The sequence below is a fragment of the Sinocyclocheilus rhinocerous genome, unplaced genomic scaffold (assembly GCF_001515625.1).
Source record: "Sinocyclocheilus rhinocerous isolate Xijiao unplaced genomic scaffold, SAMN03320098_v1.1 scaffold87, whole genome shotgun sequence".
Lineage (NCBI taxonomy): Eukaryota > Metazoa > Chordata > Actinopteri > Cypriniformes > Cyprinidae > Sinocyclocheilus > Sinocyclocheilus rhinocerous.
The window spans coordinates 332225-357047 of NW_015650709.1; the positions used below are offsets into that span (position 1 = coordinate 332225).

At 36.3% G+C, this 24823-nt stretch overlaps 3 protein-coding genes across 3 annotated transcripts in view; all 3 read right to left on the bottom strand.

The window, feature by feature from the left end:
- Window positions 1-5951: 5951 nt before the first annotated feature.
- On the bottom strand, window positions 5952-10268 carry LOC107712459 (protein unc-119 homolog B-like). The gene is made up of 5 exons (XM_016517719.1): window positions 9853-10268; window positions 9381-9494; window positions 8572-8680; window positions 8029-8201; window positions 5952-6468 (listed from the first exon to the last, which is right to left on the bottom strand). Exons 1-5 carry the CDS (start codon window positions 10076-10078, stop codon window positions 6356-6358), a joined length of 735 nt encoding a protein of 244 aa, XP_016373205.1. The 5' UTR covers window positions 10079-10268; the 3' UTR covers window positions 5952-6355.
- Window positions 10269-12088: 1820 nt separating this feature from the next.
- LOC107712476 (malectin-like) lies at window positions 12089-20574 on the bottom strand. The gene is made up of 6 exons (XM_016517739.1): window positions 20183-20574; window positions 18978-19182; window positions 17157-17335; window positions 16795-16971; window positions 15285-15342; window positions 12089-15170 (listed from the first exon to the last, which is right to left on the bottom strand). Exons 2-6 carry the CDS (start codon window positions 19177-19179, stop codon window positions 14929-14931), a joined length of 858 nt encoding a protein of 285 aa, XP_016373225.1. The 5' UTR covers window positions 19180-19182; window positions 20183-20574; the 3' UTR covers window positions 12089-14928.
- A 2092-nt stretch (window positions 20575-22666) lies between these two features.
- Window positions 22667-24823, bottom strand: part of LOC107712460 (calcium-binding protein 1-like) — an 18437-nt gene continuing 16280 nt past the window's right edge. Inside the window, exons 6-7 of the mRNA XM_016517720.1 lie at window positions 23205-23277; window positions 22667-23097 (exon numbers count right to left, since the gene is read on the bottom strand). Coding sequence (XP_016373206.1) covers window positions 23072-23097; window positions 23205-23277 — 99 coding nt within the window. The 3' untranslated portion in view covers window positions 22667-23071. The remainder of the gene's footprint in view (window positions 23098-23204; window positions 23278-24823) is intronic.

The following is a 24823-nucleotide window of genomic DNA, read 5'->3' on the forward strand; positions in this document are numbered from 1 at the left end:
GAGTTTTATGGAGTTATGGAGTTTTTGTCTATTGATTTTTTTTTTTCTTCAGAAAGACGTTTCATCGGCTGAACACTGTTTTTAAACAACAGTACAATAAACACACAGCACTTACGTATCCCTCACAGTCTCGTCTTCATTCCAGTCAAAAATTAAATATGGCGCTACCCTGACTGAGGTCTATTACTTCAAACAATAAAGCCTTTCATTCATCACAGTCCTTTCTGCCCTCCTCTTTATCCTTTTCTTTTTCTGTCTTAGTCAAATTCTCTAGTTGTTTTCTCTTCCGTTGCTTATCCATTAGACTGTTTCTCTGATACATGTGTAATGTTTTCCTCACTTCTCTCTGTGGATGCTTTTCTTTTTTTCTTGTGACCATGCTTTCCCCTCTTTTGTCGCACTTTTCTCCTGTTTTCTCTGTAAGGTGTTGGGCTGCAGAGCCAAGGATGTCTGACACAGCATCACTGTAGAAAGTGAAAACGTAATGCTTTAAACATAGTGCAGATTTTCAATAATGCAAAGTTTCATCTAAACTTAGCCTGAATCATTATAATCATATATATATATATATATATATATATATATATATATTTACAAAAGATTTCTATTTCAGATAAATGCTGTTCTTCTGAACATTCTATTCATCAAGGGAACCTGGAAAAATTCTACTCAACTCTTTTCAACATAATAACAATAATAATAAATGCTTTTTGAGCAGCAAATCTGAATATTAGAATGATTTCTGAAGGATCATGCGACTGGAGTAGTGATGCTAAAAAATCAGCTTTGAAATCAAAGGAATACATTACATTTTAAAAATATTTTCAAATAGAAAACGGTTATTTTAAATAGTAAACATATTTAAGAAGTTTACTGTTTTTGCTGTACTTTGGATCAATTAAATGCAGGCTTGGTGAGCAGAAGACTCCTTTAAAAAACATTAAAAATCTTACAATTCAAAAACTTTCAAATGGTAGTTCACAGTTTTTGTTTAATACAGCTGTTTTACTCGGTACAACACAGCCGTGATTATCGTTACCAATAATATTTGCAGAATCTGTCACAGGTGAGAAAAGATGCTCATTTTTGGCCACAGTTGTCCATGATATGTCCCATTAATGTTTTTGGACGTTTGCGAACCCTTAACAGGAGAGAATTAAACAGCACATTTGGTCCGTCAGCATCATGATACTGTTTTTACCTGTGGAATCTTCACCTGGGCAAGCGCTCCTCTGTATAGAGCTGCGCACTTCTCACTTATTAATTCTAACTGGAATAGCGACAAATGTACACCAAGTACAACCCACCATATTTGGCCACACGTCACACACTCACTCACTCACTCACTCACTCACTCACATCTGGCATCAAGTGAGTGAACCTGTGAACATTGGTTGTGGGATAACAGTGACCTCTCGTGGTCATATTTGAAACTACATTTTTGCGCTGTTTTCTCCAGCGGGCGCTCAGTGCTCATGTTTCCCGACGAGAGCAGCCTATCCTCGGCTAGTCTTTCTGACACTTGCCGCTGGCTCTGATGTCTCTGTAGTGGTTAAACCTGTTTTTATAGAGTCTATGGGTTAAACATGAGGTAAAATTCGTTTTGGGTAGCCTATATCTAACAGGTAATCTTTGGTCTCATGAATCTATTATTTCTTGCAGGTCATATCGTTTTGGCTGAGCACAAAGTTATGTTTCATAAATTATTTATTTATTAATCGTAATACAGCGCTGACTTTGTTGCATATGCTTGACTGAATTGTTTGCTTTTGTCTTTATTTCCTATTACATAAGTCTCACTTATACTTTTATAATGGCTATTATTGTTCATTAAAACTGACGTTTAACAAAAAAAGGCAGAGTTGTGCTTGTCATATTTCATTTTATGACACATACAGTGAATATAATCAGAGTATATGTGCACATATTATCTAAACCACATGTTTTATATTTTTTAAATGAAAACGAAAAGAGGGTTGTGTTTTATATTTTGAAGAAAACGAAAAGGCAGTGGTGTTTGATATCATTTCGTTTTATTGTAATGCATGAACCACATTTTTGAGGCTATTAATATTTTAAATGAAACAAAGGAGGCAATGCTGTTTGATATAATATTTCGTTTCACTGTAATGTATGTACGTTCCCTGAGCTACATTTATGCGACTAATAATACCGTATTGTCCCGAATATAAGACGATATTTTTTTCTTGGAAATACATCTGAAAAAACGCGGTCGTCTTATATTCAGGGTCTAGACTTTGACATGTCAATAATACACCCACAACACTAGGTGGCGCCAAATACGCATAAAACGAGTGTGCCATGAAATACGTAATGTAATGCGTGTTGTAAAGATCGCGAGTAAAAACAAAAGAGAAAGAAAACCTTACAGCTGAATGAGTCGTGACTGTCACGTTAGCCTGATGGCACCAAACTCCCTTTGTGATTTTAAAACGTAAGACAGTACCCAGATTTGAAGACTACAGTAAGATTGAACTTCTACTGTTAATAAGATTTTGGTAGGCTACTATTAGATGGATAGCCTAAATGTCCTAATTCAGATGGGCTACCTGTGTTTTTTTTTTTTAATGGTATATCAACAAGTGTATATTTTTTTAATGTGATTGTTGGTACATTTTACCAGTTTTTACCATACTTTCAAAACAAAAATTAAAATAGGAAAAATATGCAATATGAAAATAATTGAAGACAAAATGTGTTTTACTGAGAAAAAACAAGATTTGTTTTTTAAAAAGCCTTTTTCCAAAAGGTACATCTGGAAAAAGGGGGGTCGTCTTATAATCAGGGTCGTCTTATATTCGGGCCAATACGGTATGTTTAAATGAAAACAAAAAGAGGCAGTGGTGTTTGATATCATTTTTCCTCGTATTGTAAATGCATACAGTGTAGATAACCAGAGTAGCCAAGCCGAGCTGACTGATCAAGTACGCTGCTGTTCCATTTGCAGAATTACCGGACTTGTCGAACTTGCGAAGTCCGAACTTTGCGTAGGCTTCTTTGTTATTGAGAAACGGCCCCAGTCCGTTCCTGGCTGCAGTCTATCGATGCGACTCTGGTTGTGACTCAAGCAATTTGGCTGACACGTTGTGGTACAATAATGGATTTTACTCTAAATTAAAAAGCAAAGAATTAAACAGTTTTCCTTTATAAAATGTATTTTATTTCTCTGATCAAAATCCATCTGCCACATATGAACATAATTCCTATTTTATACAGTATAATACAATGTTTCTACAATTCTGAAGAGGGTGGGCCTTTGAGCATGATGATATGTAATTTAACAGACATTTTCACCCAAATTACTGAAAACATAAATTACAGACTAAAGACTAGACTAGCCACATGGATTAAATTAATATGACATGTGGCTAGTCTAGCTGGATAAGATTATTTTTTGTCTTCAATTGCAATTGATCTTGGCAACATCATAGAGATCTCAGATCACCAGGATAACATCATTCAGTAACAGCATTAATTGTACATGTAGAATATACATGTTACTGAGCTTCAAGGGCTAAAAAAATGTCACAAAAATGTACTTTAGATGAATAATGTAAACAATCTAAACGCCATCAGTATCACTCATGCTTGCCATTAATGAAAACGTTTCCTTGAGGTTAAATGTACCCACTATTCACCTATCTTTACCTATTGTACAAACAAATTAATTTGTCCAGAATGCTGTGTTAAAGAATGTCATGTTATGAAATCTTTCATTGTAAGAGTCCTGATACAGGCTTCATTACATGGAAAAACAATCTGACATAATAAATGGCTAAATAAAAAGACAAATGTATTCCAGTTGACATTACACAGCAAATGTAGAGCATGAGCAGCATCCCTAAAGTAACTGCTATGACTACATCCACACATTAGTGTCCATGATATATAAGAAACCACCAAAGATGAGCAGATCACATCCTTGTGGTGACAAAAGAATATAAAGAACCTTAACTACGTCTCTCAGCAAGGGATTAATCATAAATTGTGGAAGAAAATGTATAGGAATAAAACCAAATATTTTATCTTGTGTGCAGTTTGTAGTAAAACTAATTATATAGACCAAAAGCTGTGGTAAATTACAGCATGTCAACACATAGATGGTACACAGACCTATGTAAACCGCACAAGTAAGGCATTAGACAGACAAACATCGGTCCTTTAGTCTCATATTACACCTTTTCTTTCTTAAGGACACTTAAGAATATAAGCAAGTCACCGTCCAGCTGAGAACTGACTTGTTTGCGAATGGATTGAGAGTTGAGGATCGACTTTCAATGAATAACAATTGGCGTTTAGCAACTGTAACATGATTTGCTTTGATCATAAGCTAATCAAATCAAGGTAATATTGATTAAATATGTGAAGGTATAGGTCTCTAAAGGTCTTTTAAATGTTTGTTTCTCAACCCCTCACTTTGCCTAATTCCCAGCCGCTATTAAGCATCATGTTAAATTAGATCAAAGGTAAACATCAAAGCTCTGATAGAGGCTAAACAGCTTGAAAGGTGCACAAGGACATCATATTGGGAATCCCAACCCTCTCTGTGTGTGACACGAGTGAAAACAGGGTTTCTGTATGCACAGCTGAGTCTGACATCGAAAGCCGTACATGACAAAGACAGATGCCCTGTGAACCCCACAGTGCGCACGGCCATATCTATTCCAGTTCCCTAAAAGACCGACACTACATACCTTCAAAAAGTCCACTCATTTTTTGTCAGGTAAACACTTGACATAAAACAGTCAGACAAAAATAAAAGAACTAAAGAGAATACGGTTACTAATTAACGACCACAATCTTGATCTCTACATAGGGTCAGTTTAGGGTTCAGAATTGTGGGGTCAGTGCATTTTTAATAAGAAATGAATAGTTTAATTCAGCAAGGGTGCATTCAATTGATCAAAAGTGACAGTAAAGACATTTATGTCACACATTTTGTCTATTTCAAATAAATGCTGCTCTTGTGAACTTTCTATTCATCACTGCATCATGGTTTCTACAAAAATATTAAGCAGCACAACTGTTTTCAACATTGATAATAATAATAAATGTATCTTGAGCAGCAAATCAGCATATTATAATTATTTCAAAAGGATCATGTGACACTGAGGACTGGAGTAAAGGCCTGTTCACACCAAGGACGATAGCTATAAAGATAACGATAAAGATGTAGTTGTAAAAATCGTTCTGAATATTAAAGAATAGCAGAGTCCACACCACAGCTGTAACGATAAAGGCACAGAGAAACGATATAGTTGGAATCACTTTCAGGACGATTTTTTCCAGTCGATGAATGATATAAACATTGACACCCAATCAGAATCCATCCTGCTATCACAAGCTAGAGCGTGTGCTTCGACTAAACAGACGATATCGTCCGCTGGTGTGGACGCTAATATTGTTATTTTTATAGTTATCATTCTTGGTGTGAACGGGGCTTAACAATGATGAAAATTCAGCTTTGACATCACAGGAATAAATTATTCGTTATTTTAGTTATTTTAAATTGTAATAATATGTAACAACATTACAGTTTTTACTGTATTTCTGCTCAAATAAACGCAGCCTTTGTGAACATAAAAGACTTCTTCCAAAAACATTAAAAATATTACTGAACCCAAACTTTTGAGCGGTAGTGTGGTTAAACAAAACACTGCAAATTATCAACTGTTTTAGGGTCACACACATTAAAAAAAAAAAAAAAAAACAGATCACATCCTCTTTAACTCGACATACTAACCCTGCTCACATGTCCGAAAGTGTTGCAATAGCATTGGCTCTGATAAACTATACCACTTTATCTGTTCTATCACTTTAATAATCAACAATAACTGCAAATCTGTGCAAAACCCCTCTTTTTGTTTAATAACCAAAGATATATGTGGCAGGATTGCTTCATTTTAGCACATTTAGAAAGACCCCATTTAGACATTCAAGATTTAGTTTGTTACAACTCCAGAGTTTTAAAAATCTCACAAAACAGGACAAAAGGTGGTGGGTGCAAGAAGTAAGACAGCAAAGGTCACAAAACAAAACTCCTCTATTGTAGTCGCCCTAAAGCAGGATGACAGGACAATTCTTCAGTTCCGGCTAGTCAAGTGTGGCGGAGGAGAAAGGCTCCGCTTTTTTGGCCAAACCCACAAGTAGTGCGTGCAGTCTATGGAGTGCAGGAACTTCACTGAGGGAAGGTCATTTCCAGTTGGGTGGGTCGATGGAGCCAGATCGTAATGCTGGTGGACAACACTGTGTGTTGCGTTCCTGTATTTGCATTCCACGCAAAACCACACGGTCACTCCAACAAACAATCGTCAGGTTTCCTGTTGAAGAGGCACTACTGGCCCCCGTTGTAAGCGTAGTCTGCTTTGTTGTGCATGATGAGTTTGTTGTCCACAAAGTAGAAGCTGTCTGATCTAGTCTCATACGGGTGCTCAGTCATCAATCGAACTGCAGGAGACAAAGAAACGACACAGCAGAGAGCATTACACAGCACTTTAACAAATGAACACAGACATGTAACACGCTCTCCTCTATCTGAGCACTGGTAAGAGAGTGAGGTCTGAAATTTGATACAAGCCTGACAGGACGAGTGAGATGTCAGACAGAGTTAGGTCAATATGTTACTAGCAAGGCAATTGGTTACTCTTTTGTGCCAAATTTCCTCTCTCAGCATTTGAGGGGGGAAAAAAGTTTGGTATTAATTCAAGGTGGGTGCTAAAAAGTAGTTTTCTCAGATACAGTATACTTAAATTATTAGTGCTGTCAAACGATTAATCGCATCCAAAATAAGTTTTTTTTTTACATAGTATGTGTGTGTGCACCGTGTATATTTATTATGTATATATAACTACACACCCATGCATGTATATACTTAAGAAAAATATGTTACGTTTATATATTACATATATTTGTATATAATATAAATTATATGAATATAAATATATACACATGTAAATATTTTCAAAATATATACTGTATGTATGTCTATTTATATATACATAATAAATATACACAGTACACATAGATATATGTGAATAAAAACCTTTATTTTGGATGCGATTAATCGCAATTAATCGTTTGACAGCACTAAAAATAATATAAATTATAATAATACAAATAATACATTCCAATTATAAATCATGTTGTATTAATTATACAGTAATATTATATATTATACTGTCAAGCCTTCCTAATGTACACTGCAAAAATCAATGATTTTCTTACACAGTACATTTGTCTTTTTTATACAATAAAAAGATCTAAAAAAAAAACACTTCAATATATATTTACTTGAGAAGCAAAATGATTTAAAATATTAAATCATATTAAGTCTTGTTTTTTTTTTAAAAAAGTCAAAATTAAGTGAGTTCCTACTTGGAAATAGTGTTGTTTTTGGCGGCCTGTTTTAATTTTAGTTTTAGTCTAGTCTTTGTGTGAAATTTTCTTGACGAAAGCAACACTACTTGGAAACAAGAAAAATATTTGTCAATAGGGTAAGAAAAATTTACTTTTTCATTGGAATGAATTATTTTTATATATTTGTACTGGAAAGCAAGATAAAAATACTGAATAAGAAAATCATTTTAAATAAAGCAAAAGCAAAAAAAACAAAAAAAAAACAGAATGATTGGTTTAATAGCTAAAAGATATTTATAGACAGTTTTCTTTTTTTGTGTGTGTTGCTAACAATCTTGGCCAGTATGCTCTTGTAAAAGATTTTTAATCTCAATGTGCTTTTCCTGGTAAATGAAGTATACAGTAAGTTTAAAAATCTATAAAAAAATAAGTGAGTGACAAATATCTGTCAGTGGGGTAGCAAAAATAAACCTGTTAAAAATATCAATATTTTTGTTTTTGCACAGTGTTAAATTTACCTGCTAAATGTAATAAAATAAAAATAAAAGTAAAACAAAAATAAAGCAGCATGTTTGATTTAATAGCTTAAAGAACTGTTATAATCATTAAAAGACTATTTAGTTAGTTAAAAAAAGTAACCAGAACACTCACTGAGGTCACCTGGGAGCTGAGGAAACTCGTAAATATGTTCACACGTGTTCCGGCTGTTCGGGATACAGAAGCCAAAGTCAAAGTCGAAACTCTTCAGGAGGCGGTCTTGAAAATAATGCCTCTCAATCATTCTGAAATTGGTAACAGGTCGATCGCCAACTGTGAACTCCACCCTGAGAGAGTGTGAACGGAGAAAAGAGACGTTACTCTACATACCAAAAAACCATTCAGTTCAGTTGGTCTGTAACTAAACAAGAGCTTTTTGATGTTAGATAATAATAAATTAAAAAGACAATATGACAATCAACTACACAGACTGAAGTCTGCTCATGTTTACAGCCAAACTGAAGGAACTACTGAGGCCAAATCATGATTTATTCATGATTTCTGTGGGATTTGGCTAATAACATTGCTCAAGTGCTGCAGCAGATGACACAAGCTCCTTTGTTTCAAAACATGAGAGCTGGTCAACTGAATTTCAGACCCACCAAGGTTTGTTTACCCAGCAGAATGCACATGGCCGTGCTTGTTAGAGAAACTTACGTGGCTCCAACTGTGCGTAACTTAAGGAACGCAGGTGTGAACTGGTAACGAACAAAGCGCCCGGCACTGGTGTCAACCTCTCCGTTTTCCTCATCCTCCTCATCAAGGTCTGAAAGCAACAGTTTGAGAGATAATATAGGGTTATTATCATTAACTGAAACTAAAACCATTAAAAAATAAACATTAACTGAAAAAAAGGCCACATTTTTCATTTTTGTTTAGTTTAAGTACTACAATAACTAAAACCGAAAGAACTAAAGCTAAACACTCAAACTTTTAAAAAATATTTTAAAAAGACAAAACAAGAAATAAGACATTTGAATATGGCTCAGAGGATCAGAAAGGCAAATCTTGCATGCAGAGCAAAACCACAGCTATATATATTCACTATAGAAATTTCCATGAATATGACATGATAAAATTCCCTCATATATTAAGTTCCATGACAGTAGAAGCCTCTAATATCTTTAATTCAGTTGCGATGTAATGAAATCATTGGATTAGTTCAGCATACATCAGCATAGAAGATTGACATTCTAACTAATAATAATTATGACTTAAAATGGAAAAAAAAAGTAACATACATGGATAAATCGCTCACAATAAGATATATATATAAATGCTATAATATGCATTTACAAAATAGACCGGTTAATTTTCATTACATGAATTTAAGTGATTTTGTTGGACTGGGTGGTCTTTCCGTTTGCATTTCACATGCTAAAAGCAAATAAAGTTAGTCATCATAAAAGAACCATTGTGTGACATCATTTATTAGTTTAACTTGAAGACAAAGAAAGGAAAGGTACCACACTGTGGCGGTTTGGCAATCTCAAAAAGGACAGTCCCCGTCTCCAGGTCTCTGATCTTAAACCGTGTGAAGTCAATGTTGTAGATGTTGTCCTCTGGTTTACACAAATAGTCTGTGGAGGGAAAATGTATCATGTACTTAAATAATAGGAACATAGTATACAGTAGTTATACATCTCAGTAAGAGACTGGATTAAAGTAAACATAAGAAAGTTATGTAGCAATACTCTCAGACTGCTAAACATGATGCATGACCCAAAGTGCTTTGTTTGTTTGCTATGTTTAAAACAGACATGAAGACAAAATGCTCTCTGGAAGCTCATTAAAAATGTGTTGCATGGATTGGGCCTGCATAAAGTAAACAAACACATGAAGTCGATGGATGCTGTAACTCATAATGCGTGTACATTGCAAGCATCTGAGAAGTTGTGAGATGAAACAGGTATCATAGTGGAGTGTCAGAGCTGTTACCGCGAGTGACTGCGCGGAGTCCCAAAACTTCATCCGGAGTGATGTCTCTCCCCAGCGCCCGCAGCTCTTCCTCCGTTACAGGCCGTCGGTCCACTTGATTTCGTCGCGATTTCAGCCTTTTCAGAACACCGCCTCCGGGTTTGCGGTCTCGGGGAGCCGCTGCCGTTGAATCCGAGCCGTTAACCGCGGCAGCTGCCGTTTCGTTGCGGGCGCTCTGACTGTTCATCTCTCCGAGATCTCACTTGGTGTAGCGGCGGAGCGCGAACTGCGTTTCTGTTGAGCTCGACGCTCGCTGAATGCAAGATGGCGTAGCGCGTCACTATGGAGAACCTACGCCGACAGGATAGCGACGTGATTGGCTGAACGCGTTCGAAAGTTGCTATGGTTACCACAATTCCTGTTTACCAGAGCCGTTGAGAAAGAGAGTTGCGACACGCTTTGATCTCGCCGCCACGCGGTCACGTGGTTCATGGAGCTCTCAATAGTTCCCAAAAACTCCGCGCTGTCAATATGTTTGAATGGGTTTAAGCAGGATAGACAGCAGTTTCACTATATTTGCAGCAATTTCTAGTGATTATTAACACATCATGTACATGTATTGTGTATTGATAACTACGCTGACTACGTTTTACAATCGCATTTTATTCTGGGGAGTGATGAAGAGACAGCATTATTTTTTTTTCTAATATGCTTATTATTTATATTACAATTAGCGTACTATTTAGGGTTAAAATAGAGAAAATGTTTTTAAATTCCAGTGCAGAGGCAAATTAGAGACGTTTAGTGGCCAGAAAAATAATATTCCTATGTAATGCCATGGTTTAACCACCAAATATAGCATAACTGCCTATTATCTAAAACTAAACATTAACTATAATGCGTTTCATAAAATACTACTGGCCAGATTTCCGAGAGGTAAACTAATGCGTTAAAATGACAAATACTGCTGTAATTTCCTCAACTTTCTGGTGAGTGTGCTTGAGAAGCACTGAAATGAATGGGCTTCAAGACTAAAAACTGCAATTAAAAAAAAAAGGAAAAAGAAAATACTGGAACTATTGGTTGGTTGTTTGGAAATATTGGCTGCTTCGTCCTCCATAGCTCCATGACACGCTTCACTAAAAAAAAAAAAAATGACACGCTTTACTTCCGCATTCCTCAGTTCCTATGGAAGCCAATAGGAGTGTCGTAACTCTGTTTCTCAACCGCTCTGCTGTTTACAAAAGTCTCCCCATTAGCTTATGTCAGTTTATTTTCTTAATTAGTTAAACGGATTTATGTTTAGAAGGTCATTATTTATTCTGTATTAATATTATTTATACCCAGTGCAGTTATTTTTTACAATATTGTAATGTAATTTTATTTATTTAGAATCTTTTCATTTTGTGTTATAATGTTGAGTAATTTGGTTGTATTTCGAATGCCATCTTATTTTTAAATTTTTTTTGGTTGTCTTAATAAATATCAACAAACAAAACCAATTATGTATTTTTTCAATAATTTTGACTTTATATTTTCTACATTGCTGATAAATTGTTTGTATGTGTATATATATATATATATATATATAGGTACCGTACATGTATCTGCATACGAGTATGTATACAAGGAGTAAAAAAAACACACTAATTTTAAACGCCCTTCACCAGCACTATATCACTATATTATTCAAATAAAATAAAAAACATATCATATATATATATATATTAATAATACACATTATATATTAATAATACACATACACACACACACACATTTTACTTTCATAATATAGTGACTTATCAGGCATACACGTTAATTTATTTATATATTATTTATTTAATAATAACTATAAATCAATTCTATAATCTTGACCTGAACTATGATTGTTAACAGAATCTTATCAATGAAACAATGAAAAAGAGCTCATTAAAAATACCCTCAAGGCCAGTTAGATAAAATAGCACATTTATTAAAAAGAAACAGCATCAATTTGGTATGTATACAAGGAGTAAAAAAAACACTAATTTTAAACGCCCTTCACCAGCACTATATCACTATATTATTAAAATAAAATAAAAAACATATCATATATATATATATATATATTAATAACACATTATATATTAATAATACACACACACACACACATTTTACTTTCATAATATAGTGACTTATCAGGCATACACGTTAATTTATTTATATATTATTTATTTAATAATAACTATAAATCAATTCTATAATCTTGACCTGAACTATGATTGTTAACAGAATCTTATCAATGAAACAATGAAAAAGAGCTCATTAAAAATACCCTCAAGGCCAGTTAGATAAAATAGCACATTTATTAAAAAGAAACAGCATCAATTTGCAGTTCCCACTTCAGAAGCCTTCTCTCAAGACCGTGTGGGTGCTAACCGTTCCAATACTATTTCACCAGTTCCCATGTTCTCTACAGTTCTGAGGGAGGAGGTTCAAGAGGGGACAGGTAGTTGAACACGACTAACATTAACAGAGAAACTACATCCCGCGTAAACACAGCAGTTTATGTGGCATGGAGCAATACACATGAGCTCTTTATGAAGGAGGACACAACGAAAGGCCTCCATGTGGTCTTTGGCTATTGTCCAAGAAGTTGTGCATTTGTAGAGGACAAACTAAACTGTTTTTCAGATGACAAAACAATTAAACTCAATCATGCAATAAATCAACCTAAACGGTGGAAATAAAGATTCAAAGAGCACAAAATGATAAAGCACATGAGGATGTATTCAAATTTAAGGCAACAAGGAATCAAAAGTACACAATGCATAACAAAAAGAAAAAGAAAAAAATCACACCAACAAAAACAAAAAATGCTTTTAAAACAACACCAGGCAGTGCAATAATTCACACTAATAAAAGACTCATCATAAAAAAAAAATTAATTCAAAAGATCCTGAGGAAATAAAAAACAACTACTTCTGGAAAATAAAGTCTTTCAATATTTTTAATATTCAACCCATTTCCTTTTGCTTAAATTACACAACATAAAAAAACCCCAACTGTAAATTAACTAAACTTAATACGATCCGTGCTCTTTCTGACAATCGGTCAGTGTGTCTATGTGGCTGCAAATCAAATCACTGTCATTATCTAGACCACATCCACAACCTCCACTAGGCAAGATATTTAAAAACCCAGCCACCCCAATAGCAATAACAATTACACAAACAAAAATGAACAATATTCTAAAGAGAAAAATAACCATATGGCACAACAAACCAAGTACCTTATATACACATGCACCGTGTAAAAGAAAACGACTTTGGCGACAATAAGCAATCAACTTTCTGCAACTGAAAAAAGTGCCTCAATGTTTTTATGATTGTTTTCTACTTTAAAAAAACTAAAAAAATCAAGGCAAAACCTGCCCTCTCCAACTCCTTTTGAGAAGGTGAAGGCCAAGATAAGTTTCTAAGTTCACGCAAGGGACGGGGTCAAACTGACGTCTCACACGTCAGACAGCACAGTGGCATGAATACTCGATTGTGCTCTGATGTTTCAGCAGTGTGAGAGGTGGTCTCTTGATAGCACACTAAATCACATTAAGGCAGGCTTGCTTGAACGAAACAGAGAAGCAAATCAAAAACAAATAAAGAGGAAATGAGATGCAGAGGAAAAATACCAAGACAAAAGTATACCAGTTACAGAACATGCCAAGAAAAAGATGGATGAGGTGGAATGCAAATGTTCACTCGACTTATGCTACAACAAAAGCTAAACAACAGCACTGAAATTTGCCACCTTGAGTACAAAATTCATGCTTCTGCATCCATACTTCATGGTGTATGGCAGGCATGTATCTGTCAAACCGTTTCCCAACCAGGCTACAGCTTTCAATTCGCGTATTGTGTGTAACGCAAATCCAAGAATATTTGGTGGTATTGTTAAAAACGGCCTGTATGGTTAAACCAAGAGCAAATATGACAAAGAGCATCCCGACTGAGCAACTATCCTTCTCTACACCGTGTATTAGGTGCCTTTTGCGATGTAATTAAGACACCATATTTAAAAGATGCTATCCCAGACACATCATGTACCAATGAGAGAGAAATTAAGGGGATTTAACACTTTAGTCCAATACAATCTAGTTTCTGGGACTCAAAAGCCAGTGTATTAAAGACCCTCTTTGTTATGAACTCATGTTCCCACCTAAAGGGAAGCAAATATGCACTCTTTCAAAAATAAAAATGTTTTATTAAATACCGAACACATGCGGTTATTCAGAGACCAAAAAGTCCCTGTAAATGGGAAAAATAATAATTTATATCTACCTTGTGCAGTTCGAGATTCAAAGACATGGTGCTGTGGTCTGAAAATATGCAACTGAAGAATGAGAAAGCAGGTCACCAGACAATTTTGAATATTTATCCTTTTTAAATCAAAGAAAGAAATGAAGCCGCAGGAAATGAATGAGTGTGAGGGAAATAAAACGTGAGGTAAATAGAAACCAAGGTCTCAAATCACTTTATGATCTGCCACTGAGATTTAGATGCATTAACCAAATGATCAAAGAGTCAAATTCAGGTTCTGAAAATTCATGTACCATTTCTGCCTCCCACTAGAGGCCAAAAAACAGCAGATCAGCGCCACCGCTGATCAGAAAACACTCCTAGCCAATAACTTTCCATGAGTTGGGACACGTGATCTAGGAGTGTCTCCAGCTCCATCTCCTGCTAGACTAGACAAACCAGGTTTGTAAAGTGGTTAGTCCTGCTGCATATGTGTGTGCAAGTGCATTTAATCAGTACCTCTCAGGATCTCCTCAAACTAAAATTAGTATTAAACGTGTACGAACACAAGCACAAACACACACATAAAATGAACTTGCGCTCGAAATCCTTGTATTTTCCAAGTCACCCAGCAATATCTGAAACCTCCTTGTTTCTGCATGTCTCTCGTCCGCCTTTTGCTCTCTCTCTCTCTGTTGTAATGTCAGTCTATATTCTGCCTATCCCCACGGTTGTGCGTCCCTCGTTGCGCCCCTCCCCCCACCCCTTCACAGCCTGATGTCCGTCGCTTCTCCTCTCTCTCCCTCTCGTTCACTTGTTCCCCTCACAGGCGGCAGAGGCAGAAGAGGGTTGGGATGAAGACCCCGAACGCCACTAGAATAGGGAACATCAGGCTGCTGTTATCAGTGGCGTACGGGTTGGGGGTGCGCGGCCCAGACCGAACCAGATTCTTGGGAGAGGTGGAGGTGCTCTTTTTTTCGCTTTCTCCCCCCTCCCCCTCGTCCTCTTCCTCCTCCTCTTCCTCTCTCTTTTCCAGTCCAGGATGTGGCTGCAGTTTAGGCACATCTACAAACACACCAAAGGCTGTTACTTGGAAAAGTGCAAAAAAAATAAAATAAAAAAAGCAGGACTGGACTTGATCGAGGATGCAACCCAATCAATCCCAGGGGTCCCTCTTACCCTCTAGCTTGCCCTTCATCACATATAGTGCACATATCTTGGGGTTGTCATAGTAACCCTGTGGACACAAGAGATAGATAGATTATAGTTTGCTGCTTACAGTGGATGAATGCATGCAAACACATGGGGAAAATATGCAAATTGATTCTAGTGTATTCTGTGCGGCGGTTGGCCTGCAGGGTTTCTAACAGTGAATAAAAGGCCGAGGTGTGCACAGTGTCAGTCCTGTGGCTCTCTGCACCATTGGTTTCGGCTTCGAACCTCAAAAACCTAATAAAACATTTTTTGTTTTATGCAACACTGCAGAGTTAGTGGTCAAACTACGTATGCTGCCTAATCTAATAAGAACTTGCTAAACAGTTCTGGCACAATTTGTCAAGGCAATGCAGGTGCAAAAGCATCAGAATGATTCATTTTAAGAATGAGATGTTTTATGACTGACAGACAAGCTAATGTGTGTTGCATCCTCATATCCATTAATGTCATCTTGCCTCTGGATTGCAGTCATGCTCAATGTGCACAGTTCCTCTGAGACTAATCGCTGACAGAAACCCCACAAGCCAAACACGTTTGCTGTTTACATAAGAAAAAGGAGCAGCTCTGAAATAATCAATTAAATTACACTACTGGAACAAAAAACGCTCCGAGGGACCACAATTAGTTTTGACAGAGTTAATCTTCTTGGAAACACTAAGCTTCAGTGTCTGTAACTACATAACTACATCCCAATTTTCAATTAATGTTCCTTTAGCAAAAAAGAAAATACATATGGCTTATTAGATTGGTTAATGTCTGGTTTATTCAATAAAAGACGACTGTATAGCTATTACTGTATTAAGGTATGTCCGCTTTAAGGGATTTTACTGTGCTGAAGTGGACAAACTGCATTCTGTTCATCAGAAAAATATCTTGAAGGGCTGGTAAATCTACATTTCCATTCAAAACTATTTGAAATTAATATTTTTATTCAGCAAGGATGCATTAAACTGATCAAAAGTGACAGTGAACACATTTACAATGTGACAAAAGACTGCTTTTTCAAATAAATTCTCCTCTTTTAAACTTTTATTCATAAAAGAATCCTGAAAAAAAAAAAAATGTATCAAGGTTTCCACAAACATTTGAAGCAGCATCACTGATTTCAACATTGATATTAATAAATTTCTGGAGCATATTAACATATTAGAATGATTTCTGAAGGATCGTGTGACACCAAGGAATGGAGTAATGATTATGAAATTTCAGCTTTGCATCACAGTAATAAATTAAATTTTCTAATACATTAAAATAGAAAACAGTTACATTAAATATAAATAATTCATCACAATACTACTGTTCTTGCTATATTTTTGGTCAAATAAATAAATGCAGCCTTGGTAAGCATTAAATACTTAAACTTTCAAATCTTACACACTATAAACTTTTGAATGGTAGTGTAAAATATGCTGAAAATGCTGATTCTTGAGCACTGTTTAGGTATAGGGCAATAGGAAAATAGTGTAACACCTACCTTAACAAACTCTACTGCAAGTTTCCCATTAAAAGTGGAAACTTCCCCATGCACACTTAATTTTCCTCTTTTTATTGAGAATGGCACTATTTCATCATGAGCCGTGCTGTGACCCACACGATCAAAGATATCCAGATCCTTCACCACAACGTGGCCATTTAAACGCACATCAAAAACCTGAGAGAGCGAACAAAGGGTTTCAAAAGACAAGAAAAGAAAGCAGAAGAGAGAAAGAGATGATGTCATGAGGGAAACTATAAAATAGAGACCTTGGAGTATCATGAATTATTAAACACTGCCATGTTCAAATATCGGCTACTAAGAGTGAGTGTGTGCACTGCAGCTATGAGCAAAATTCACACCTTTTGTTGAGACTGGGCAAAGTAAACCTCAGCATATTTCAAGACCAGTATGTAGTCTCCTTCTTCTCTTATGGGTATTTCATAACCGAACGTATCCTCGTTGTATCGCTCTGTCTGGTAAAGAATCTGATCCTCCGGGCTGGAGCGCAGGATCGGCAGACGGACACCATAGTCTGATGCTGGGGGGGGGCAAAAGAGCCAAAAGGTGAGTTTAAGTGTATATAGTAAGCGTACATGGCATTTTGTGTTTCATAACATGCAAAAGAAAGTTCAAACCAGAGCAAGATTGATCTATTTATAGCCAACGTAGAGCTGAGTGGAAAATTAAGTACCACACTTATAATACTGGTCGTTTTCTGGTGACACTGATGCAACAAGGTGAAATCTGACAAAACACATGGTGCTTGATGTCTTTACAGAGCTTTAAAAAGCACTATACAGGCCCTGACATGTGCATGCTGCATTTCTCATCTGACTCAGGAAGTGACAGTCATCACATTTCAAGTGACACAGACTTCCTGATATGATCGACAGCTCTAATAACAAACAGCTAATGAGCCAGATGAGCTGACAACCAGTCCTTTTCTTCAAAATATAGCATGATTAACATTCTTAATACAATATAAAATCAGACTGTAATAAAACAACTAGAGTTCCAACAAAATACCATTGATATTTCTTAATTCTTAAAGGGATAAGTTCGCTTAAATGACAATTCTGTCATCACTTACTCACCCTCAAATTTCTAAATCAATATGACTTTCTTTTTATCAGAGGAACACAAAAGAGGCCTCAGTCACCATTCACTTTTACCTTTTTTCCAGCTAATGAAAGTGAATGTGTTATGCTTACGCTTAACATCTGCTTTTGTGTTCCGTAGAAGAAAGAAAACCATATGGGTTTAAAAAAAAAGAAGTACACTTTAGCATACTTTTAAAGAGTACTCATTGCATACATAATACACTTTAAAAGAATATACTTAAGTGTGAACGAAATGTAATGTTTTTGGACACTTAATTGCATGTTATTTACAATTAAATAAATCTATTATAGTTTAAATTTATATCAAATGCAATTAGTTGAACTATAGAGCGCTAGAACTATGGGCTAGTTAAGTAGAACTTAAGTACAACTTTTTATGCAATTTCATGATTACCTCTAATGTCTTTGAAATACGATTAAAGTGAATGTACTGACAACCATATATGGTAACTAAAATATAATGTCATTTCTACTGAAACTTATATGTATCAGAGTCATTAGTGTGTGCACGTACATTTAAATATATTTGTAATTACACATTTTTGACGATGCATTTTTAACTTTAAAAGTAATACAAATTTACTTTAAAATGTTTTTTTTTTTAAATTTTTTTTTTTTAAGTAAAACAATCTCTTTGAGCACACTTAAGTGGCCTTTAATTTTATTAATATTACATTATCTATAAGTACAGTTTTTAAAATATACTTTTAAGACATGAAGTACACTGCAAGTGCACATTTAATACAAATAGGCACACGTATTCATTTAATTTTCATTTTTGGTTGAATTACCACTTTTAAAATGGTACATGCACAGCAATACCATTTAAGTTTGTACTGTACTGATTTGAGAAAAAATGTAAATCAATACAAAGGTCCTTTTTAAAAAAACAAGCCAATGCTGCTGCTGAAAATTTTATTCCATCTTATTCTTTACACGGGACATGGACAATTGTTCATTAATTCACCACCACCACCACAAACAACTGCCACCCCTTCTGGTGCTAGGAAGGAAAAATAACCCACTCTTCTGCAATCTGTCACATCCTCAAGTACTCACCTTTCCCCAATTTTCCTTCGAGTGGATCTTTTTTATAATGAATGCCGTGCACGTCTGTGTGTGCGTCCCCACCGGCGTTTACAGCCCAGATGACTCGCTCGGCCAGACTCGGGGCCCCGGTCTCAGCCCGGCACTCTTCCACCAACAGCCACAAAGCTGCGAACACGAGCCGGGCAGCACAGCCCAATGTCACCCTCCTCATAGCCTACAGTCCGAGAGGAAAAGTGAAAGAGTAAAAAAAAAGGGGGGGAAGAGGGAAAAGTGGCATGTAAGGAAGTCATTCGAAAAGCCGATGCGATGAGTTTGACACTCAGGAGCGCTTTACACCCTGCGCTTAAGCCGGGGTTTACAACGACTTTAACACCGTGTTAAACGCAGGGTGAAAGGCCATTTTAACCCTGGGTTAAATTTAAACGGAGTCAGCATCACTTTTAACCCTGGGTTAGCCTGGTAAATGCCAAAAACTTTTTCAGATGCTTTTATCCAAAGCGGCTTACAATTGGGGTATACAAGCAATTTACCAGAAGATGGCAATAAACACGAGAAGTGCCTGTTATACACGGTTTCAGTCATCGTTCAAAGACTAGGACAGGAAGGGATAACGATAGTAAGAGAACAGAAAAAGTGAAGGAATATATATATATTTTTAATGAGGAGGCAGTTAGATGATACTAAAGTAGTACTGAATGAGTATTGAGTCAAACAACAATGTGCTAGAAAGTGACAACACGTTGTTTGGCAACAAACAACCAATCACAAACTGCCTTGCAGCTCACCTCATTAAATATTCATGCACCTTGTACAGTTGTAGAAACTTTCACGCTCTGTTTAGTTTCAGAAAAATGTGAAACAATGACGACAGATGGAGTGATATACTACATTATTCGTGTTTTAATTTCTAGCTTTTTAACGTTGCGAAACTGACACAGAAACAGACAGTTATTAAAATAAGGCGAGCCGTACTCGTCCAATCGGTGTTACTGACATCATGCATATGCAAATAAGAAGGTTAACCCAGGATATAATTGTACAGTGTGAAATCTGAATACCCAAATACCTAGGATTAATACCTAACCTAAGGTGAAGAAAAGTGAAAAGTGTGACAATTTGAAAATGGTTCTAGGGTCTAGAATGGCCCTCTGGGTTAACAATGCAATGTGTGAATAGCCCAAAGCAATATAAGCCAACATTTATGTCACTCTTACTGTGCAGTCTGCGAAATACTCTCTGTAGTGGACGGCCGGCTCCGTTCAGATGCTTGGGTTGCACGTTGTCGCTGAACCGTCCAGATCGCCGTACATTTACCCTCCTGATAGTCGAGTTTAGCTGTGGCTGGTTAGCTGGCTAACTGACTTCCCTCTTGCTCTGTCATCAGTGTGGCAGCTGTAGTCTGCAGGTATATTCCCTTACATCTGCACCCCTGTGTGCGGCGTGTGCTCGCTCTCGTTTAATGGACGATAACAGCGTGGTTATTCTGCGCTTGTATATTGCTCGGTACAGGTGTTCTGCGCTTTTTTGCGCCTGAAATCACAGCAGTTTCTGACCGGGAGGGCCGCGTCAGTACTGTGGTGGGTATGTGTGCAGTCAGCAGCGCAGGTTGAAGGGATGGAACAGTAAGGGGAGACAGACTAACCTGATAGTCAGGTTCCGGAGGGGGCGGGACTTTGCGAAATGTAGCCAATCACGCAAAGCCAAATAACAGGTTCTGCTTGATGATTTGCTTGTGAAAGGAATCGATTTGTCAAGTCCGGCGTGCTCTGACCAATCACGATCGGTGGAAGTGTCCAGAAGCAGCGAATCAAGTGTATCAACTTTCACTCACTTCCTCGCATAAATTTGCTGGCTTCAGTTCATTGGTACTTTGGTGCATGCAGCGAAAGGTGGGCGGGATTAGGCGGATTTATTTTAAATAATGACCAACATAAAGAAAGAGAAAAATAATGTTATCTTACTCATCTTTTCTTACTTATAATTATTGATTATTACTTATATAATGATAATTCATAGTATAATCATATAAAATAGAAAGTATCTCATAAACTTATTTTTTATGTAATTATGTACACATTGTATGTAAAAATAACTTAATTTTATTTATTAATAATGAAATTATTGTAAATACATTAATATCCAGGAAGTTCAATGTATGTCTTGCGGAATGTATGTTTTATTGAAGTTTATTTAATTTAATTAATGCAATTATTAATTTCTTTATAAATGAAATTTCTTAAAAAACGCAAAATATAGGCTTCTTTTAGTGAGCCTATATCTAGTGAGCTTATTTTTGGCATATTTTGTTAGACTAAGTAGCCCCTGATATGACCCTACTCCTTTTTGTGATTAATATTAAATATGGCGCTCCAAAAAAAATAGACTAAAATAAAATACAATAAAAATAAAAAATGTTTACATGGTTAAAACTGAAATGGATACGCTTCTACATAAAGACCATCATGATGTCAATCACCTGTTTTGACCACACGGTGGCGTTAGTTTTCGGTCTCTCTATCTGCATTCACAATGAAAGGCAGGAAAATTCTGTCCCGTTTTGGTCCGGAGGAAAAGGCTCGTTGCCATGACAACACGAACAGTCTGTTCCAGCCGCTGGGAAAGTGATGCTCGCTGCTGAATGATTTGGAGAACAGCAGAACAGACACCAGTGGATAGGCTATACAAATAGCATTTCTTCAGAGGAGGTGTAAGCAAACCTGAACTATGGAGGAACTAATAGAGTAATGATGAAGCTTACACAAACGTGGTGATGAAAAATATATGCTATTACTAGACACGGTTTTATTTGCTTGTTTTGTTACAATGTATTAAAACCACTATATTACATATGAAGGTCTTTTGGCATGCAAGAATCTAGTCAGAAAACAATTAAGACTACAAATGTCTCTGACACTGTCACACAAACAGACACGAAGAGAATCAATTCAAATAAATAAATCTGAAGCTTTCTTAAGCTTATAGTGATCGGGTTTTGAATGTTTGTAATATCTGGATATTGTGCAGGATTCAAATAAGCCTGTGTAGAGTGAAACTCTGTGCTCTTTAAATTAGTTTCCTGACAAGTATGTCATGATAACTAAAAATAGTGAATCAAACATTTCTAAAGTTAGAAACCACTCTTTAAAACTATAGAGGCTAAAGTTAACCCAGCAACAAAATTTGGTTCCGTTTTAGTTCAATCTTGCACAGTGGTTTATATTTGTTTTAAAGGCATGCACTGTGAATTAAGAATAGAAACAGGCAAATTGTTTGACAAAGACAAACAAATGGAGTTAGGTAGCTGAGCTTGACTTATATAACATATTATCTGGAAGTCAATGCATTTACGCCGTTACATTACTGCAAACAAAAGAATAACTTTCAGACATCATTTTCTTAACCCGATCTCATGAAAGTGCGTATAAATAGTACGACAAATAAAAACGAAAACACGTGGTATTGATATGCAAAAATGGACTTTTGGCGTGTATATGCTACACGATGGGTAGGATTAGGGTTGTGGGGTAGATGCGTATCATATGTACGCGAAAACTGAGTATTATATGCACGCCAACAAATTTCGTATCATATGCACGTGAAAACTGCGTATTATATGCACGCCAAACACGTGCGTAGCATATACACGCCAAAGTCCATTTTTGCGTATCAATACCACGAGTTTTCGTTTTTATTTGGCGTACTATTTATACGCATTTTCATGAGACCGGGCTCCATTTTCTTCACCTACCTTATTACAAAGAGACACATGTACATATAGGGGTCAACAGGGACAACACTTAATGTAATATTGCCATAATCAAGCATGGTACTCTCCTTCAAATCTGCATGTAAAAGTCATATATTGTTTGGTCTTGCATGGTTGAAAGTGCAGAGACTCTTGGCTACAGTATAAGTGTGTACTTTTTTGTTTGTGTGTGAGTTTTTTTCTTTCTCCAAAAAGTCCAGTTTTCAGTTTTTATACCATGCACTGGCTCAGCAAGGCTTTTCTTGCAGTAGTCTAATAGTCTGTCCGCTTTGACCAGCAGGAAGCCGTACAGCATCTCACTTTCTTCTGTTGGAGAAACCATATGAATGCTGCCCTCTCAGCGGGACACCATTCGCACAAACTCTAAAAGGGACAGACAGAAAAAAAAGACACAGACTTTAACTGAAAGCTACTGTGCATCTGTATCCTGCTTTTGCTTTTTTATTATTATTATGTAGTGCTATTCTTACCTTCAAAATCTACGTGGCCGTCTCCATTTAAGTCGATGTCTTTCAGTATGTCCTCTAGGTCTCGATGACCAACCTAACAAAAACAGGAGTGTGATGTTAACAATCAGGTGTCTGGAACCATTGACCCAAAAATGAAAATTCTGAACCCCAGCATGTTTTACCGTATATGAAGGAATCATTCTAATGAGCCTGCTCCTTTCTGGTTGATTTGGTTCAGTAATTCAAATGACTGATTCTGTTTTTTTCCTCAAACAAATTTATTGTAACACTTCAATATATTTGTAACACATATGGACCATTTTAATGCCGCTTTTATTTTTGGTTTTTAGACATGGTCATTATAGACTTTAGAAGATCCATTTTGGGTTCCTCAAAGAACCTTTCAGTGAACATTTTATTTTAGTGTGAAGAACATTTAAAACATTTAAAGAACCTTTTTCCACCATAAATAAACTTTTGTGGAATGGAAAGTTTCCATGAATGTTAAAGGTTCCTCATGGAACTATTGATGCCAGTATCAAACCTTTATTTTTAAGAAAGTAGCAATTCAATAAAAGCACCATCTAAAGAACTTATTTTCCACTGTAAAAATACCTATGGAAAGCCTCCATGGATAATTAAAGGCTGGTCATGGAACCACCAATGCCAATTAAGAATCTTTATTTTTAGGAGTGTATGGAAAAGAAGTGTATGCAGATTCATCAGAATTCTGCTTTGAAAGAGCATTACAGGTTTGGGAAAACATAAGGGTGAATAAAGGCCTTAATATACTTCAAGCAAAATAAAAGAATGAACTGTTCTGATGTCATTTTGAACAAAATCATGCCAAAACGAAGTTCATTTGGAGTTCGAAACAGCTTGCCAAAGCCAACTTTCCGGCTGGTAAACACCTTCAAACTACCACTGGTACATGGCGATTACGTAACCAGTAAGAACATGAGTAAAAACATGAACACACTGGAGACCTAATTAAAAGCAACAGTGACACAGTTTTTTATGTTTAATACTGTAATGCAATAATTTTTACATGAACTGTTCCCTCCTGGTGGAATGACCTGCCCAACTCAATTCAAGCAGCTGAGTCCTTAGCCATCTTCAAGAAACGGCTAAAACACATCTCTTCCGTCTTTATTTGACCCTCTAACCCAGGGCTGCCCAAACTCGGTCCTAGAGGGCCGGTGTCCTGAAGAGTTTAGCTCCAACCCCAATTAAACACACCTGACCCAGCTAATCAAGCACTCACTAGGCATACTAGAAACTTAAAGGCAGGTGTGTTGAGGCAAGTTGGAGCTAAACTCTGCAGGACACCGGCCCTCCAGGACCGAGTTTGGGCAGCCCTGCTCTAACCCATCACTATCTATTCTAATTCTATTTTATCTATTTGTTGACTTGACCCACTAACACTTGCACTCTCTATTCATTTACTAACTGCTCGTTTTCTTAAAAAAGGCCTCTAACACTAGCTTTCTCTATTCTTTTTTCTATTGTATCTACTTGTTTTCTTTTTGTTATTTATATACAGTATATATATATATATATAGGTGACATGTGATATATATAGGTGACATCTGTATATATGTGTGTGAGTGTGTGTGTGTGTGTATATATATATATATATA

Excerpts from the sequence above, each read along its gene's own strand:
- LOC107712459 (XM_016517719.1), bottom strand. The coding sequence starts at position 10,078 with ATGAACAGTCAGAGCGCCCGCAACGAAACGGCAGCTGCCGCGGTTAAC. Across the intron at positions 8,202-8,571 it reads TTACGCACAGTTGGAGCCAC|GGTGGAGTTCACAGTTGGCG; the intron begins GTAAGTTTCTCT and ends ACACTCTCTCAG. Across the intron at positions 6,469-8,028 it reads TCAGCTCCCAGGTGACCTCA|TTCGATTGATGACTGAGCAC; the intron begins GTGAGTGTTCTG and ends TGTCTCCTGCAG.
- LOC107712476 (XM_016517739.1), bottom strand. The coding sequence starts at position 19,179 with ATGAGGAGGGTGACATTGGGCTGTGCTGCCCGGCTCGTGTTCGCAGCT. Across the intron at positions 16,972-17,156 it reads TTGCCCAGTCTCAACAAAAG|GTTTTTGATGTGCGTTTAAA; the intron begins GTGTGAATTTTG and ends TCGCTCTCTCAG. Across the intron at positions 15,171-15,284 it reads GATGAAGGGCAAGCTAGAGG|ATGTGCCTAAACTGCAGCCA; the intron begins GTAAGAGGGACC and ends GTGTGTTTGTAG.